The sequence below is a fragment of the Lytechinus variegatus genome, chromosome 1 (genome assembly GCF_018143015.1).
Source record: "Lytechinus variegatus isolate NC3 chromosome 1, Lvar_3.0, whole genome shotgun sequence".
Taxonomy (NCBI): Eukaryota; Metazoa; Echinodermata; class Echinoidea; order Temnopleuroida; family Toxopneustidae; genus Lytechinus; species Lytechinus variegatus.
Window position 1 is genome coordinate 85,583,034 of NC_054740.1, and position 20,506 is coordinate 85,603,539.

General features: G+C 35.9%; 1 protein-coding gene across 1 annotated transcript; it reads right to left on the bottom strand.

Annotated features, from left to right (window-relative positions):
- Positions 1-331: 331 nt before the first annotated feature.
- On the bottom strand, positions 332-9,929 carry LOC121426124 (galanin receptor type 2-like). The gene is made up of 2 exons (XM_041622295.1): positions 9,793-9,929; positions 332-1,888 (listed from the first exon to the last, which is right to left on the bottom strand). The coding sequence occupies exon 2, from the start codon at positions 1,564-1,566 to the stop codon at positions 526-528; it is 1,041 nt and encodes a 346-aa protein (XP_041478229.1). The 5' UTR covers positions 1,567-1,888; positions 9,793-9,929; the 3' UTR covers positions 332-525.
- Positions 9,930-20,506: the final 10,577 nt, after the last annotated feature.

Genomic DNA, 20,506 nt, shown 5'->3' on the forward strand with positions numbered 1-20,506 from the left:
AACAGCTTTTGGCAACTCTTTTTTATTTAAATATTGTAAGAAACTCACCTTCACCCGACAAAGGAATATATAATTGGTATAGTGTCGAAAATTTGTCTATCTGACGGTCAATCGGATCGGGCTCGCCCTAGCTACTAACCGTCTCTGTGGTCTAGTGGTTAGGGCACCGGCGTTCAAAGCTGGGGGCCCGGGTTCGATTCCCGGCAGAGACATTTTTTCGGCATCACCAATTTTTCCAAAGGGTAGATAGCTCTGGAAACCTTGATTTAAGCTACGCCTACCATTGTTCTCTTCATCCATTTCTTACAATATATATATATATATATATATATATACATATAATTTTTCTGAAGATTATATATACAAAGAAGCTATATATATATATGTATATATATAGCTTCTTTGTTCTTCAGAAGTTCAATACATTCAGGAGTTACGTCAAATTTCATTTATTGTGTTTAACATTGATACAAGACAAGGAATAGACGATGTAATTGATTTTTTCTTTCACAATACCTCAAGGCATTACAAACCCGTCATCGGTGGCAAGTTGGTGGCGTTTGTTGAGAGGGACTCCGATGCATCTATCTTGTGTTCGAAAACAGGACCGAGACGCGCACGGGTTCCGACGCAAAGACCCTTGATGGCTTCCCGAAAATGAGCATTCATAACGATATATACCACGGGATTCATGCAGGAGTTGAAGAAAGCGAGGACGGTGAGGGCGCGGTGCAGAATGCTGTTGATGTACGTGAAAGGAATGACGCCGACGGTAACGCCGAAGAAGGCAATTTGGTTTGGTGCCCAACATATGACATAGATGAGGATGACTATGACCATCATCTTGATGATACGAGATCGAGCCGCTAGAAGGCCACTCGACCGCATTCCTTCATCCTTGTTTCCCTCAAACCGTTTGGATTCTCGGAAAAGGTTCCGCGCAATCAGGGTCTGTGTCACCATCATGATCAAGATCGGGATTACAAGTCGGAGGACAAAGGTGTAGGCGCCGAAGGCAAGCTGGGCTGTGGAAGTCGGGAAGGTGAAGATGCAACGTCCACTTGAGCCATCGATTTCAAAGACGAAGATACCAGGGAAACACATGAGAAAGGCGGCAAACCATGTCAAAACGATGCAGATGATCACCCGTCGTTTGCTCACCAGGCGGTTGAACGCGAGTGGGTATACGATGGCAAAGTAACGATCTACTGACACCGTCACCAATGCATAGGTTGAAGCCGTTATGGCGATCCACATGAGCATCTGGGAATCTATGAGTCGACAGTAGATTTCACCCAACAATGTATCTGGTGCGGTCTGGAGATCGGGAATCGGGATTAGGAGAATGGACGTAAGGAGATCAGCCACCGCGAGGCTCTCAATCAGGATATCAGTGCTACGGCTATGAGATCGACGTTGAAACATGACGATCACCACCAACAGATTCCCCAGGATCCCGACGATCGCGACAACGAGCTGGATGACGAGTGACCATTGCCAATCCAGTGTTTGCCAAGACCAAAAAAGATTAAGAACAGTCGAGGCTGTTGTCTCAATATTTGCCATGATTTAGTCCTAAAGAATGATGCGGGATTCTATTTTGGCTTTGACCGTTTTCGATGAATTAAAGACAGTCAATAAAAGATTCACCCTTTAAAAGTTTCAATAAATGTATTGCCAGCAATGCCCTCTTCGATGCAGAAGGCCTAATTCGATGAGTTTCATTTGTGTTATTGACGGCCAATTTAATCCTTTGGATTATCAAACGGATACCGAACTTGCAATTTGTGTTGGTGATGGTAATATCTCGCGCTTGTACGACATTGATGATGTAGACGTCGGCACTCTGTCGCTTTCTGTTAATGTAGTCGCTCCCGGGAACACTTATCTGCAAAGTAAAATATGATAGTAAATGAAGAGCGAATCATTATCTCACACCTCTAAAAGACTTATCCACTTATACTTCGAAGAAAGAGAGACATTTCCGCTACTCCGGGAGAAAACTAAGTTACAATACCCAGACCTGACAACCTATCAGATGCAATCACTCTAACCCCCCTTTCACACGGTAAAAAAATCATGATTTGAATGATGATTCCAGTTTAAAAAAGAAGGCTAATGACGAATATTTAGCAAGTGTGAAACCAATCTAGAACATGGTTAGAATCACAAACGCTAATCACAGACACGATTACAAAAGCAATCATCATTACATCTAGAGCACTTTTTGACGTTTGGCCGGTCTACTATACAATGATGATTCAAGATTCACGTGTGAAAAGGCCTCAAAAAGAGCGCATTCATTCTCATGTGACACTTTCAGAAGTATATGCGTTTTCTGAATGCGAGGTCGCTTTAAATCCATCATAATTTCTCTAAAAGCACCCCCCCCCCGCGCGGCCATTACTCTTCAAAGTGTTGTACGGCAATAAAGCGGTCTGTCATGGTCTTTCGAGAAAAAATAGATTTCTTTTGCTAACGCGGTTTCAGTCGGGGATTATTTTCTCATTGGAATAGCCGACTACTGTGTTTAATGGCACATCAATATCATCATCTGTCAAATCCTGTCATCTACTTATAGCTTGTTCACATCTTGATTAGATGTCATGTCTTACCCCGAAAGCGGAGCGCGAGGAGCCTGGGTCCGAATCCGAATGGAACAGGGGCCGCGGAACGGATTTTAAGGGGGGGGGGGCTGAAAAAATCACAATCATAATGGTCATTTTTACGTTTTTTGTAAATGGTTTTGGTTTCCGCGGCCCCTGTGGAAAACTAGAATAGAGCGCCAAAAGGACGAGGTCTTTTACTTCATTTTCTTATGATTTTTTTTTAATAATTGATTTTTCTTCCAATATGATCCTCTATTCTATTCCTTCCTCAAAGGAGCACGTACCCCCTTTATTTTATGAATAATAAAATATGAAATTGCAGGAGGCGAACAGAAAAATCGGTTATTACACATTTTATTACATTTTCCGAAACAAACTGTATAGAAGGACAGAATGCAAGAATCAAACATTATTTTATACATTCAGTAATTTGAATGTCATTGAGTATGTATTAATTCATAATCACCAGCTAATATCCAAGTCCATCTCATGTAATTTCGTTTCTTTCCTGAATGAAAGCCTGCAGTGGCGTTCATAGGAATGCTTCGCCCCGTTGTCCCATGGAGATATTAAACAAGGGCAATATTATTTTGATGTGGAAATTAATTTTGTGTCTGGTTTAGACCGAAGCGTCTGCATGATGCTTACCATTTTCATCGCTCTTGCGTGCACTTCTCATAAATCGCTGATCTAATTTCAAATCCATACCTTGTGGGTAATAAAACAAGTGAAGCAGTCTCGCCTGCATTAAGCGATTCAATATTTGTATTGTATTTTGTATTTATTTATTTACCGAAATTCACAATAAAAACATAAGTGTACAAAGGAACATATAAAAGCAAGATATATATAAAAAAAAATAGCAAGTAAGAACAGATATATACAAACAAACAACAATATCAAATAGACATGAGAAATAGTTAAATCGGAAGGACACTCGGTTTAGCTCTGCCCATAGACAGTACTGTTCTTCCACGGGGTCCTAGGATTAAAACACAAGAAATTAAGAAAATTCTACCAAAAAATCTCTTAGAACAAAAGGGGGAAATGGGGAGGGGGGTTCCAGTATCAAATTCAAAATACTTCATAGATCAGGGAGGAAGGCATTGAGCCTAATATATGCAAGAAGACTTTAAGACTACAAGGGACCTTTAGATTCGCAGGGAGATTATTGAATTGAGAAGCACCTCTGTACGAGAATGAACGTTTACAATAATTTGTTTTAGGTTTCGCTAATATTAAATTTCCATGGGACCTGAGAGAATAATTATACTGGCTACTGGTATGTTGGAAAAATACTTTTAAATATTGAGGAGCAAGTTCATTTAAAGTCTTAAAGACCACTGTATTTAGATGATAACAACGCCTATTTGATAAGGTTTTCCAACCCAAACGAACATGTAACTCACGTATAGACACGCGACTGTATGGACTTATTCCTAATATACTTGTACATGCTCTATTTTGAAGTTTCTGCAATGACTCGATGTATTTTGCACATGCTGAACCATATACTATATCACCATAGTAAAAAAATAGGGAGGATAATGGCATTGTACACTATTTTCAATTTTTTCTGATTAATATAGTGACGCAGTCGGGCTAATAAACGTATGAGTTTGCTTATTCTAAAACATACATATTCGATATGCAAATTCCACTTGAAACTGGGATCTAAAAACATGCCAAGATATTTGGTTGATTCTACTTGTTTTATATGTATTCCATTTACATTCAAATTCAACCTATTGCATTATCCATCAAAAACATTCAAGTTTAAAAACAAATATTGAATGCTTATTCACAAAAAAAATCATATGATATAATACTTTGTCCAGGGATTTACCCAAAATGACATTTGACCTTGCCCATTAGTATTACTTGATTACCCCTATCGTCGGCCTTATGCCAAAGGGCCTTAACTGCTTTTGGCCATTCCGAGATAATGGCGTTTGAAGGTTTTGGCCTCTCTAATAATCAAAGTTTGTGGTCGTTTTTTGCTTTTGAAGCCAATTTCGATAAACGTGTTAAGTTATTAAGTTTTACATGAAATGTGTTAAATTTATTATAAAATATTCAGAACCCCTAAAATCGGGTTAAGGCCCTTTTGGCATAAGGCCGACGCTATGTTTCATGAACTATAGATCCGTAAACTTTTAAAGTTATGACGATTCCACAAATACCTCTAACATGGTCAAAGTTCATTAATCTTAAATTACCTCGGACCTATGTCCAAGTTTCATGAACGAGGTCCATATACTTTCTAAGTAATAATCAAAAAAATTAACCTTGGTTAAGATTTCAATGTTGACGACGCTGCCATCAGAAAAGCGGCGCCTAGTCTCGCTCTGCTATGCAGGCGAGACAAATATTTTTGAACAAAAGAAAGATATGGTACACAAATTTAAAGGAAAATACCAAATAATAGTATCGTTATCATCCGTAAACTTTTATACAAAAATAGCCCCATAACTGTATGATTTTTTGTTATCAAAAGGGCAGTTTTCTTCATTAATTTTCCTTGCCGCCCTTCAACATAATCGTCGACTTTGCCTCGTTCCCTAAACTACGATTCTTAGTTTCTCTAATGATTTCTTATTGGTCATTTCAATTTATAATGCGATACTCTCTTTTTTTCACAAGTTATTAGACATGTTTTTTTAGACGACGAGTACAATACAATAACGGAAATCAAATAAAATTTGAGTATAATCTGACGTCAAGCGGAATTGATGATTGCATTATCATTTTATCCTCAAAAATCATGCGTCAGAATGCTTTTTATTCAAGATAATCGATTAGAATCATTGATTTAACTATTACAGTACATACGCAAAGGTTATATGAGTTTAAGAGAGATATATAGAAAGAGGGAGGGAGACGTCTCTATAGCTATAGGTTGTACTCATACCTGTATTCCTCTTCACATTACGGATTTATGCATTATTGATTTTTTTTTATCTTCACGTTTTATGCCTGTTTTTTATTACTAACAGCTTTGAGATTTCATGACATATTGAAACATCTGTTTAACCAAAAAATTGACGATGTAACTTAGCTTAGAGATTTAAATATGATACTACATCCTCTGAAAAAAATCATAATCACAATCGTCTTGCTAGGCGAAATTTTAAGAATTTGTAGCTTTCATTATTCTGTCTACACAGTATATAATACGTATTACAAAATCTCGCTTTTGAAACAAAATATACTGTAATAATGATCTGAACCAATATCAATTATGGTTAATGAAGTAATTTATTGTTTTTTGTAAATCTGTTGGATATAACTATATATAACTCTTATACATGTATTACATTAAGATATGAATGCTAAGCGCTTAGAAACTATTGTAATAAGCGCTATATAGATGTACATTATTATTATTATTGACTATTTCATCTAATATTTCCATGAAAATTTTTCAGTTATTTACCTGTTCATTGTTCTCGTAAAGAAGATGTGTTTTTCGTTATTCTTTTCTTTCTCACTTTAAAAAATAATCGTTCATTTTCTTTTTCCATACAATATTGAAAAAATAGGAAGTAATGCAAAAAGAGTGCCTTAGAAAAGAAGGTTAGATAGTAAAGCTCGAGATAATTAGATTTACCAGTATAATGCGTGCTGTTGTGGTGTTTTAGCTATATTTTTGCGATCATTATAAGTCATATTTGACGTGATGATGAAGGCATCTTTCATCGTTAAAACCACTTCCAAGGTCACTCATTCAAGCGCGTAGCCAGGAGCGCGGTGGAGGCGGTCGCCCCCCCCCCCCCTCCTAAACGTTCCCAAAAAGAAAAAGCGAAGGGAGAAAAGGGAAGAAGTGTATAGCATTATAGTTTTTCCTTCTTGTTTTTTTTTGTCAATAGAATGAATATCTAAACGAGACATTAATTCTTCCCTCTCTTTATACAAAATTTTGCTTTCGCGCTCCGCGCGGGAAAAACAATATCTAAATTGCCTTTCCCTTTGTTTTTCACATCTTATTTCTACTTCGTTTATCCCCTCCCCGGCTATGGGACTCGTGTGTTTCTTCCAGAATTTATCAAGTATACATTGGTTTGTAGTTTTAAAAGTATTTCTTCTAATCGAATCTTCTGATCGGAGCGGATAAACACTACCGCCACCACCCAAGTCCCCATTTTGCCATCTCTTCCGCTTTTCAGCGAGCGATTTTTGGAAGTATCTGCTCAAAGAGACAGACATCAAACTCGTGCTATGCTATCTGCAAAAGTATATACGATGACATCGCTGCACGTCAGTCTCCTGTCTTGTTTTGCGCCATTAATTTGAAATTTTGAATATCACTGAAGGACGCCCTTCATAATTATGAGCGTAATTTTTTCTTATAAAATAAATCAGAGGTTTCCGTATCTCGCGTGCATGAGAAAGAAACTATCCTTCTTCTAGCTTGCATCATCCCATTTCGAGCGAAAATTTCGCATTTCGGGAGGAAGGGGGGTCCCCGGAACCCCCCCCCCCTCTCTAGGGAGCGTTCTTCGCGCGCTCTGTTAGTGTTGGCAACAAAGACGTTATCATTTAATTATACTAGACTGCCCCTTCAAGATCCTTTCTACGAGGTTGCACTCAACGAACTTTCGTCATGATGTTGATCACAAATTAGAATGTCATAATGATTGTTTGCATACCTAGTTTTATTCTAACCAGTAGCGTGACGAGCCAATTATGTTGAGGGGTCAGACTTTGCACATAGGGCATAATTTCTGAAAAGCTGTAAGCGAGCAAAGCGAGTAAGCAAATATGTTGAATGGGCATGATGGCTCAGTGGTAGAGCGCCTGCCCTATAAATGGGAAATCGTGAGTTCGACCCCTGGCATGTTAACCACCTCATGTTCGAGTGGTAAAGACGATATCTCTTAAATTGCCTTCTAACTCTCGAAGAGTGAGCCAAACAATCGTTCAAAATAAATCCGAAGATTCTTTAACGGTCAAGTCCACCCCCATAAATTTTTTTATTTAAATCGATAGAGAAAAATCAAACAAACATAATGCTGCAAATTTCATCGAATTCGGATGTAAAAATAAGAAAGTTATGACATTTGAAAGTTTCGCTTATTTCTCACAAAACAGTTAAATGCACAACTCAGTGATATGCAAATGCGAGAGTCGATGATGTCCATTACTCACTATTTCTTTTGTTTTTTATTGTTTGAATGATACAATATTTCAATTTTTACAGATTTGACAAGAAGGACCAACTTAACTTAACCATAAACTGTTAAAACAATGGTAATTCCACGTGTTCAGGGAGAAATGAAACTTTGTTTCACTTGACAAGGAGGAGAAAATTAGAATATTTAATATATCATATAATAAAATACAAAAGAAATAGTGAGTGGGTGACGTCATCAATTTGCCAATTTGCATACCGACCAGGATGTGCATATAACTGTTTTGTGAAATTAACGAAACTTAAAAATGTCATAACTTTATATTTTACATCCGATTTTGATGAAATTTTCAGTGTTTTGCTTGTTGGATTTTCTCCTATTTTTCAAATCAATCTTTTTGTTGGAGTGGACTTATCCTTTAATTATAATAATATTATAATATTGGTATTTATTCATCGTAATCTCCAGCAAGCAGATACAATATGATTTACAGGGTACTATAAAAATATTTAAAATACAAAACATTATTACGATATCAGAAATTCTGAATTGCAGCATGGAGGTCCATGATTGCAGTAACCATGTTAACATAATAGATGGCCTGTAACAAATTCCAAATACGTATTATGATTAAATATTTAAAAGTATCAATGGAATGTGCACTTACAAAATAAAAATAATTATAGAGGGGGAAAACAAAAGAGTGACCGAGAAAGAGAGTCGGGAGAAAATTAATAAAAGAGAGAGAGTGTGTGGTAGTCAGGAGAGATAAAACAAGGGGTAGTCTGAAGGGAGAGTGTGAGAGAGCAGGGGGAATAAAAAAAAAGTAGGAACAAGAAGGGTAGTCACAGCTATACAAGATATAGGAAGATAAGGCGAAGGAAGCAGACAATTGCGAATAGAAAACAATAATTCTCACAACTGGTAATACAATATAATATAATATCCGGTAAAATATACATGTCCACCATGACCACTAGATGAGTTAACCTATGCTTAAGTGGATCTTTTTTTTTAAATAAAGATCCAAGCGAGCGTAATGAAAATTTGTTCGTTACTTAGCGACCTGATTGTTTTTATCTGTATAAGCTAAATCTCCGGCGAAATCAACCCGCGCTCGACACGAAAGTCCCCATATGAATCATACTAGGTTTGAGAGCAGGTTAGAATTGCCATGTTGTTCTCAAAGTAGTATTTTTTTTGAATTTAGAGGGTTCGATTAAAGTTTTCCGTCTTCACCTGATAAGGTTTTGTCCCTTATATACTTCTTGAGAGCTTGGGAGTTCGATTATGCAGACCAACATCTTATGCGCTCGTGTGTATGGGGAGGTTGTTGGGGATACCATATTGCCATGATATTTACCTTTGTCAACATTTGACGGAAACGTTTGACCTCACATGCAACATTGTTTTGATACGATTGAATGATTGAATAATGGCCAGAATACATTATTTTGTGAAAGAGATCATCCTTTTTTCTTTTCTTTTGTTTAAATTCAATATTAGTCAAAATGGCATGTTAAGCGTGTCGAATAATACTGCATTGATATTGGGCTGTACTTTTCTCATCCATTTTCACATGAGGGCAATTATAACATATTGCATAGAGAATGTAGAAAGAACCCCAAAATCGCAATATTCAAACAATGATTTTATAATTATGTCAAACATACACAAATTCTCAAAGGATGTTTTTCAATATCTTGAAACGAGACCAAACTTATAACTACTATTGGGGCTCAGCATTTAGGAAATTGTACGAACTACTACCTATGATAATAATGTTTTATTTACCCAGGGTAGCCACTTCAGTTAGGAAACTGCTCTACCAGCGGGCCCTGCATAACATAACATGTTATTAGACGATCGGTAAAGGACATGCTTTATAAATTAATGATAGAATAAAAACAAACGAAATCTCATCGATTCATTTGATATTCCATTCTTCTCGCGAGATGAAGATATACTTCGAAATATAAATCGACCAACCAAATATTATAACAAGTTGAAATCTGACAAAGATTTGACAAATCTGACGAGAAATGACTTACCCATCTTCGTCGAAAAGGAGAACGCACATTCAGAAAGAAAATGCAGACAAAGACTGTTATCTCATCCCGCAAGTGATTTGGTGTTGGTCACCTCTTGGAGAAATGTAAAACTCCCCGTTGTCTCACCTCTGTAACTTAAATATACAATCTTCGACTTGTAATAATGCGTAACGTCTGTTGGACGCGCACGTTTCTATACAATCCCGAAAAAATGAAATATTCATTTACATCAGTGTAACTATAGTTTCCTGCTCATCGGCACCTTTCTTCATTCCTCAAAATACCTTTTCTCGGAGACAGGGGGACTAACTTACATGAAGCACTGCTTTTTAGTGGATCCCTCCATTTTCTCAGAATTTTATTTTTTGTTTATGATATTTTGCTTATATATAATACTCTGTTATGTTTTACTTAATATCATATATTGTACATGCCTCAATTTATTTTGTCAGAATAAGTTCATTGAAAATATTTCGACCACATTACTTTGTTCTGTTGAAAATTAAATAAAATCAATTGAATTGAAAAAAAATAAATTGAAAAGGGGAGTGCATGGAGACAATGAATGCCCCCCCCCCTTTATTGTTTTATTGGTATTTGTCCCTCCTGGCGAGGTCTACGGTAAACCACCGGAGAAGAGGGGTGGTCTGGAATCGAATAGGATGTAGTGAAGTAAATCAGGATGTAGCAATACTGAGGTGAAATATCGAAGTTTTAGCCCCCCCCCCCTTCATGTCCCCACCTATCAAGCGCTATGGTATTAATATATATGTAATCTATTACTTTAGACAAACTGGGGATGTTCAGTCGTATACCACTCCTTACGAAGGGGATATTCCTTTATCTTTCTTAATAATTGATTTGTATTAATGGTCACAGTTTCATTTCATTGATATTATAGATCATGCGTTTTCTGCCATATTATTGTTATTATTAATATTATTATTTGATTAATTCATTAATTTTTTTTCGGGGGGTATAATAATAGGCATTTATATGGCGCCATCTAATAATCTATTCCGAGGCGCATTGTTATTTATTATTATAATCCCGACTTTAGTTCGAGCTGCCTTTCACCGCTCAGTGCATTCAAGGAATTAATCCTGCCGGCGGGTACCCATTCGACTCACCTGGGTTGAGTGCAGCATAATGTGGGTAAATTTCTTGCTGAAGGAAAATACGTCATGACTGGGATTCGAACCTACGTCCCTCTTATTGAAAGACAAGAGTCGAAACCACGCGACCACGGTGACCCCACGTGTTTCAAGATCAGTGCATCGTTTTCTATTTCCAGACGTTTTTACATTGCAAAAACTCCGGTGTTGATTTAACACCAGCTCAGAATCTACACCAGAGAAGTATTGAAACAACACCAGTTTGGAATCAAACTGATGCTGTTTTTATACTAATTGGTGTTGGATAAACACCTATGTTTAGACCGAAACGAAACTGGTGTTGTTTAACACTTCTCTGGTGTGTAGACATAAATAGATTCCGGGCTGGTGTTAAATCGACACCGGAGTTTTTACAGTGTATAGACAACAGCCAGTTACTCTCTCCATGCCTAATTTTGATTAGCCATTTTCTCATTATCAACTATGCGAATCAAAAGCGTCTAGTACAACTAAACCCTCCCAATCATGTTATATCTATATAGGGCCCGTTGCAGAAAGAGTTGCATTTGAACGCAAGTCCCAAAAACAATCAAAAGTAAAAAAAAAAAAAAAAAAATGTGCGCTGTTGATTGGTTGAAAATGTGAAAATGAAGTTGCGCATGATTTTTAGAGATACGTTTGATTGCAACCCTTTCTGCAACGGGCCCCTAATCCATAAAACAAATGTTATCTGATCATATGCGAGATTTGATTTATATTTGCATACTCCACACACGTCATATGCAAACCTACCTCCATCTAAATTACTGATTAATAAGGGCTCACTTGAAACGTGATTCAAATACTTGATTCCAACTTAAGAAACAATCTTCAAGTATAGTTACGGTTTCTTTTTCATGTAGCCTTATATTTCTTTTTTTATAGCCTTATATTTCAGGCTGTTCATGTAATACTTATTCATTCGACTTCAACCTACGAATGTGGGTTCCGGTGTTTTCATGAATTTTATTTTAAAAGTAATGGATGTGAAATGAATATCACAAATTGAAAGCGGTAACTAGGTCGAGATAATAAAAGGTACAGTTGGCCACACATTTTATTGCTCGGTTTTCTTCGCTGATTTCATAGTACTGACTCGTCATTATTATTTGGTTGACTTGATTGAGGTGTAGTTAATCATAAATTGGTCCTCGAACTTTCAATGTAACTCAGAGTGGCTCTTATTCGCCTTTATTAAATATAAATATAGTGTATATTTTACAAAATGCTTTACCATAACTTTGATTTATCTTTCCATCTTCAGGATGTCATTGAAAGGAATGATTAGCTTTATAGGCTCTATAAAGTTACATCAGTAATAGTTGGAAATTTTAAAAAAGAGAGAAAAAAGTATAATGAAACACATTGGTGAGTTCGGGAGAAATATGGGGACGAAAGAGACCTGTTAACAAAAGAAAATGATAAAGAAAATTAATTGTTATTCTGTGAGAACCGTAGGAAGAAAGAATCAAGAGAAAGTTAGTATTATCTGATATCATGGAGCTACATTGACTGATCGACATCAAACTTGGGTTCTGTTTACAAAACAATTGTTTTTTTTGCCCTGCTTCCTTCCAACGAAAAGTTATGAATCAGTAAATAACACAAGGTAATTGATTATTATATATTGAAAAAAGGGGGAATATAGCTTCAAGATGATTGAATAATGTCTTCTCTTTTTTCTTCATTCTACTTATTTATTTGCAGTTGGTCTTGGCTCGACCATTGCTTTACTTGTGGTTAATGGCTTTCATGACGATTCCATGGGTTTTTCTTTGTTTTTTTTTCGAAGTGTATCATTATGACCAGAGTAAAAAAAATGTTTTTTAATGTTTTCCGTTATCAAAAGAAATCCCGAAGCTAAAAAAATCAATCAGGGACAAACATCTTAAAAGAGAGGGGGTAGAGGAATTTGTCAAAAGCCAAACACTGCTCTTTTCACTGCGCTGGCGTTGTCTTTCCTGCTCTAACGAGCCGTATTTCTGCCTCTTTCCTTCGTCATCCTTTCGTGTGTTTTTTATTATGATTTATCTTTATTTTTATTTTCGCATCCCGAAGCGAGCGGAAATGAGTTTTTTTTCTTTACCCATTTCATTCCCCCTGTGGAATATTTCTCTTTCAGTTATATTGTATTTTATTGATTCCGTGTGCAAGCATTTATATACTAATTTTATGTACTCCTATACTGAATTAATACTGTCTAACAATGAACATTAACAAGACTAAAAAGTGCACATTGACTAGAAAAAGATTTTAAAAATCGTTGTTAGGAAGTTCACTTCACTTCAGAAATAAAGGAGAATAAAAAATATGAACTTTTGTTTCAAGCTAGTTTGCTTTAAAAATTTTTACAAAATTTAATGTAGCGAATGAGGTAATATCTTGGTGCTGAGTTTGAAGTCAGTATGATGTGAATTCCACGTTTCAAACACCCTTTTGTACTGTTTTTTGTATGCCTATTTAGGAAATTGAAAAAATCAACAACTTACGGGTTCTCTTTAAATGCATGTGCGTTATAATGCAGAAGACCTGTTATTGGATTGCGTTTTAAATCTAATGTACATTCGGCGAAAATAATGTCATAATACACCATTAGGGACCGATATTACTTTACCTTTACTATTATGAATGAATGCAAGTACTTGTTGATGCTATCTTTATGATGCGAATATAAAGATGAATAGGATGTGTATCTTACTTTTAAGAACGTTTATAAGATTCATTTTCTACAGTAAGTATCTTTGGAATAACATGCTATGTCCTTTTATTTTTTTTTGGGGGGGGGTGGGTGGCTTAAAGCCTACAGGTAATTCCATTTGATTTTACTAATCTTATTTGTATTTCTTTATAACAAGTGCACAAATAGTTTCATTAATTTGAATGTATTAGAGCATTGTCGATTAAATGCCTTGCCCGCGGGCATATATAATGTAGGTGACGGTCAGGGAATCAATCTTCTGATTGTCATGTGAATAGAAACAGTATATAGAAACAAAAATTGATTTGTTTTTTTTTTAATCGCCATTTACCCCCTCATTTTATTTTTCTCCGTCTGTAAATCAAATGGTCGGTGAAGATTTGTTTTACTCGCATTTTGTCATTATTATTTTATTATTATTATTTATTTGACCAATATAAAAAGAACATATACATTACATTAGAATAAAATTTACAGTACAGTAACATGCAAAGAAATGCGGGAACGGCATGTGGGTCAGGGGGTACAAAAGCGAAATACATCACTGTTGCCCGAAGGCATGAGCCCCCACACATGCCGCTCCCATTTATATAAAGAATGTTAGGTCTATAGATAATATCCGATATAATCAAGATTATAGTACAGCAATATTGTTAAATAAAAAAAAATGTATTGATTGAATAATCCTTATGCTTTCTTTTCCTTTGATTATATATTACTTTCAAAAGAATTGCATGTACTAAGTGACATTTAATGCTTAAGAAAGCGTGGACTAAAGGAATATCTCTATCTTTTTGTTTGTTTTTCTTATCAATATGACAATCTGCGGGAGGTATTTTAGTTATAGACACAGTATTTCGTTGTGTTAAAAAAAGATATCCGCATTTGACATTTCAAAAAGCTCGCATGAACGTGCTGAGATAAGAAATAACTCCCAGCTAACATAAGTTGGCGCCATGAGCCAATAGGCAGCGGTGGAAGCAAGGGGCATGAGCCTCAAGAGCTGGAGGGGGGGGGGGGTTACTGAAAATTTTTACAAAATTCACCTAAAGTGTGCACGGAATTCTACAATGGCACTATATATAACGCAAGAGTGCCCCATGACAAGCTCAATCGCAGAATATCTTCGAAAATTCTATGCATTTTGCCCACCCCCCCCCCCTCTTCCGTCCGATAATGAATTTTTTTTTTGTGTGTGTGGTCATGGTTGGCATAAAAGTGGCGCACAGTTGGAGTCCTATACTGCCGATACCAACTCCGGGATCCGTTTCAGAAAGACTTACAACAAATTGAATGCACGATTATCATAACAAATTTACCATCAGCCAATCATTTTGAAGGATTTCAGTTGATTTTAACCGTTATTGCAAATTTGTTGTGAGAACCAGTTTTAAGAAACGGGTCCCAGACAGACCAAATCTATTTTGATATAGCAGTCATTCCAAGTCATACCAACCTCCCATTCAAACAGTGACATGCCATTACAGATATTACAGAATTAGCTTTAATCGTTCTGAATCTGACGTCCTTTGCTGTGACTAGTGTAGCACAATATTTCAAGAGTGCATAGTTTCCTTTTCATTCATTGTCTGCCATTTTGTTTTAAGCGCCAATGCACGAATCGTTGAATAATGTAAATCAATCGTATCATACAGAATAACGCACATAATTGACTAGAAAATCTTAAAATAATGCTCGTGATTTATTAAGTTTTTGATTGGTATGCATTTATAGCGGGCATCTATGCCTTTTATAAAAGTTCTTGCCATGCATCCACTATACATGCACTCTCAAGAAGTGGAGGTCTCTTTGATTTTGATGAAACGCCACGGGAGGTAGGGCGACCGCTCCCTTTCCTTTTAAGCTGTAAAAAAAAGAGAAACCGAGGAAAAGGAGGAAGAAAATGGAAAAAGAAGAAACAAGAGTATTAAGAATATATTTCGGTAGTTAGTGTAACTTGTTATTCAATTTTGAAAATGACGTCAAAGTTACGTCATCTCCCTCATGAAAATACCTTGGCGCCCCGGCTTTTGTCCAACTAATCTCCCCTTATAACATTATTTTTTATGTTTGTGAATATTTAGAGCTATCGTCTTGTCACTCCCTCTCTAGAATTAATAGGTCTACAGATGCTTAATTCTTACGGTATTTCTTTCTTCTCGCCTTCTCCTTACTCGTCTTCTTAAAATTCTACATGCCATTGATGGGCCATTATAACTATATCCTGGCCCATCGTGGGTTATCAGATACTATGTATCATGTTTTCGTGTCATCGCAATCGATGCTTCATTTATTATATTCTAAAATACCAGCTATCCTATCGATGCCATCATGCTATCAACAATCGGATGACATTGGTTAGCCATTAATTTACCCTTTCTTCAGTCCTAATGCACTCCCCCTTTCTCTTTATACTTATTTCATTCTTCTTGATCTTACTAAGATTACTTTCGCACGTCATTGGTAACATGGAGCAGGGCCAACGGAAGTTGACTTGGGTACAGTGGAAAAGTGACCTCGTGGAGATTATATTTCGTTTTATCAATGGAAATATTTGGAACATTATTTACACGACTCGGTACTGTCTTATATTAGATTCTTTTCATATTTTATTTTTTTCTTCCCCTTTTCTAGTTTATTTTTCCTGTAGCCTCGATGAAACAAAAAGTGGGTGTGGTGCTGTATACGTAACATTGTTATTTTCCATATTCGCAATTATTGTGAATAAAAATCAATATGGGCAGGTCCGAGTAAAGAGATACTCCATCTTCATATGAAGTTGAGTTAAATAACAGGTTAATGAAGAGAACATTTCTACATATAAGCTATGAAAAAACAGCCTATTCATGAAAATTGAAAAATAAGATATTTACGTCATTTTGACGTTTTGCGTCTTTCTTCGTGAAAAGTGTTTTGCGCAACTTGACTTGTTCGCAAATTTAATTAATATGTCGCTTGAGTATCTTATAAGAAAAAAAACTTTTTCTAATGGAATTTCAAAGAATTTCCCCCTTGTGTCAAAATAATATGATTTTTTACATTGTCTAGCATGCAAATGTATGTTCAAGGTATACTCTTACGAATTTTTCATAATTTCTGTCATTGGTTTAAAGTTTTTATAAGACAAAATTGGAGCATGCGTCATTGTTTTGAATATTTATGGCTAATTAATCGTTTCGTACATGAAGTATGGCAGCTTATGTTTCCATATAAGGAATGACTGGATAAATAGCAAATATGTATAAATTGGGACGCCCATAACTTATTTGTTTGAATTGGACGTATGTCTATATAGTTTTTAAAAATGCAAGATCCCTTTCTAGAAATTAATTTTGTCAGAATATATGCTTAGATAAACTCGCTTGGGTATAGTACTCATCTATTAGAACTGAAGAGCGTTTCATGCGAGGGCTTGTCGGAGGTTTTCCGACAAATCCTGTTTTATCCGATATTAACCATAGTAACTACAGCAACCATTGTAACTTCTCAGCCAATCAAAATCAATAAATGCTGTCAGAGCCGACAAATTGTGGGACGAAAATCTTGATGAGCGGCTCCCCTGGAAACCTACAAAACATGCGGCGGAAAAAGAAACAACATGTATTCCTAATCTACTTGAACATATTCAGTAGACATCCTAAATAATATGAGTTTCATTACGCATATTGATTGAGATGATGAACGTATTAATTCTTAGTCGTATATAGCCCTATATTATTGTAGCCTCATCTATATTTATCGTAATACGTTACTCAATCATAAATATTAACATAACAAATTATATTTCTATCACAAACATTCTTCCTATTCATAACACTTCTATTATTAATTTTCCTTCTTCAATTTTTGTAAGCCAACCTCTTTTATTGACTCTAAATTAAAAGTGCTTCGATGTGACCTTATTTCATTCCTGTAAGCATTTATTTCACAATGTACAATAAAAAAAACTGTTAAAAGACATTCAAGCATGTTATAAAACTTCTTTTCGTAGTGTGCGAAGTTCATACGTTTAGATGATTCAATCAAAGAATACATAATGTAGTTATTCCAAAGGAAGAGAAAAGAAGGAGCCTCATAAATCGAATTGGAGAAAGTACTCTTTGAAAATAAAAATGTGGCATTCGTATCGTTCGTCATTATGTCGGCGGAGCGAAATGTTTGAACGTGGTCAAAAAGAGAGGGAAAGGTAAAATACAATAACAAATAAATTAAATGAAAAATGGTCATGACATTGACAAAGGAAATTACCATCCTTTGAATCGCAGTCATTTATCTTTTTTTTTTCGTTCGTCGGTCAAATGGCATTACCTTGAAGAGCAATTGATGCTTTAACGTAAACTTATACACATTAAATCATACCGGTCGCTCAAGGATTATTTAAAAGAAAAACTACACACGTTGTAACGAATTCGTAAATTCAAGATGACTTTAATCATCATATAAGAATGAAGCGCACATTTCAATATTATTAAGTAAAAATATCAAGTAGCTGCAATTGTGATGACACTGATGGTGAGATGGTTATTTTTGGTCAAATCGAAAATGCACTCATTTTATTGATTGTCCTCAACAAAGCTTGCTGATTTTCATCAAAGTTTCATTCCACAGCCAGGTTGCTTAGGGACTACAGTAGAATTTATGCAACACTGGTATGTGTATGAGAGAAGGATGTGACCGTGTGAGTGATTCGATTGACTGATTTACATTTTTTTTTGGGGGGGGCAGGAGTGAACTTTGAAAGGTCGTTTCAGTTGAGCCCAGTAAGCCTATGTTTTTAGCAGCCGCATTATCTGTGTAGTGAGACATGTATTCTCATGAATTACTACAAACAGTCCTAAACAGGCACCTTTTTTCTGTTATCAGGTCAGTATATCAAAAAATTTCAGCTCGCGCTTCGCGCTCGCATTAATTTGTTGCTGAGGTATGTGTCTCTATCTCATGAGTCATATATATATAATATATATATATATATATTTATATATATATATATATATATATATTTATATACATGTATGTATGTATATGTATGCATGTATAAATATATTGCCTTTGCCGTTTTGCCTTTGGAAAGTTGATGATTTTTGCCCCCCCCCCATCTGAAAAATGGATCGACGCCCCTGGCCGCTTGTAGGCTGCGTTCTCTCAACTCTTATAAGTATGTCTCTGATCCTCTAGGCTGAATGCTGAAGGATGACAAGATATGACTTTCAGGAGCTGCCAGGACCAAAAGCTTAAGATGTATACTTAGCATCAAATAAAGAACAATAGATGAAAGATCCCGTCATAAAAAGACATGGACGATACCTCCGAGGAGGTGGAGTTGGATAGGGCGTGTCTTGAGAAAAAGAAGCTGACATAATAACGCGGACAGCGCCGCAGTGAACTCAAGAAGCAAGGAGGAAAAAAAGGGCCAACCCCAAAACGCCCGGTGATGGACCGTGGAAGGTGCACGTGAAATGACTAACCTACAAAGTTAGAAGTATTGCTATTTTGAGCTAGGGTCATTGTAAAATTTTATGATCTGGACCAAGAATTTAGTTAGAGAAAAGTTCAAGTTCAGGTCGTTTTTTTAAAGATATTTCAATGTGATTGTTAATTATAGGGCCTATTAGTTAAAAGAAAGAAATGCTAGGAAGGTGGATCGAATGCATTTATGGAGGGTTTTATTTTGCATATTGAAATAAAGTGTATATCGTAATTTTGTTCGCATTATACAGTTTTATCTGAATTTTGTTAAAGTCTACCCATGTGACAATGATGATGTTAGTGGTGGTGATGATGATAGTGGTTATACTGGGTTCCTGATAAACTGGTGGTGGTGGTTATGTAGTTGATGGGTATGTAGATGATGCTGCCCCGAAGCCTGTTGTGGCTTGATGAGCCCAAAATTTTGAGTTGGCCGGATATGGAGTATTGGGAATTTGTTTTAAGTTGCTAGCGAGCGAAGTGTGAGACCTATAATTTCAACATTGTTTATGACAACAAGTGAGTGCCTCTGGCAGTCTCGCCTGCATTACACGATTCAATATACCGACGGTGCTGACTTTGAAAACGACTACAGAATAATTATTCATTCAAAATACCATTCATTTGGTAGTAGAATAGTATGTTAATTGAACCTTAAATGACATTTGATCTTTATCATGTGACCTAAAACTTGTGTAAGATAATCAGTGATACCTTATTACCCCTATGCCCACATTTCATTAAGTAGATCGATAAACTTTCAAAGGTATGAAGGCAGTCCAACAAATACCTCCAACATGGCCAAAGTTCTTTAACCTTAAAGGGGATTGAAACCTTTGGAACAAATAGGCTTGTGTAGAAACAGAAAAATCAAAGAATAAGAATAAAGAAAGTTTGAGAAAAATCGGACAAATAGTGAGAAAGTTATGAGCATTTGAATATTGCAATCACTAATGCTATGGAGATCCTCACATTGGCAATGCGACAAGGATGTGTGATGTCACTGATGAACAACTTTCCCTTTGGTGGACTATAAAATACCCTCAAAATGTCTCTTTTTGCTTTTTCTTATGATGATACAAACTCTTTATACATGATGTATTGTTAAAAAATAAGTATTACATGACCTCATGTAGACAGAACACATAATTTAAGGATAGATGTGTTAAAAAAGGCAATTCTAGTGAAATATATACTAAAGTAATGGGGAGAGTTGTTCACAAGTGACATCACACATCTTTGTCGCATTGCCAATTTGCTATCTCCATAGCATTAGTGATCGCAATATTCAAATGCTCATAACTTTCTCATTATTTGTCCGATTTTTCTCAAACTTTCGTTGATCTGTTTCTTTGATTTTTCTGTTTTCACACAAGCTATCTTGTTCCAATGGTTT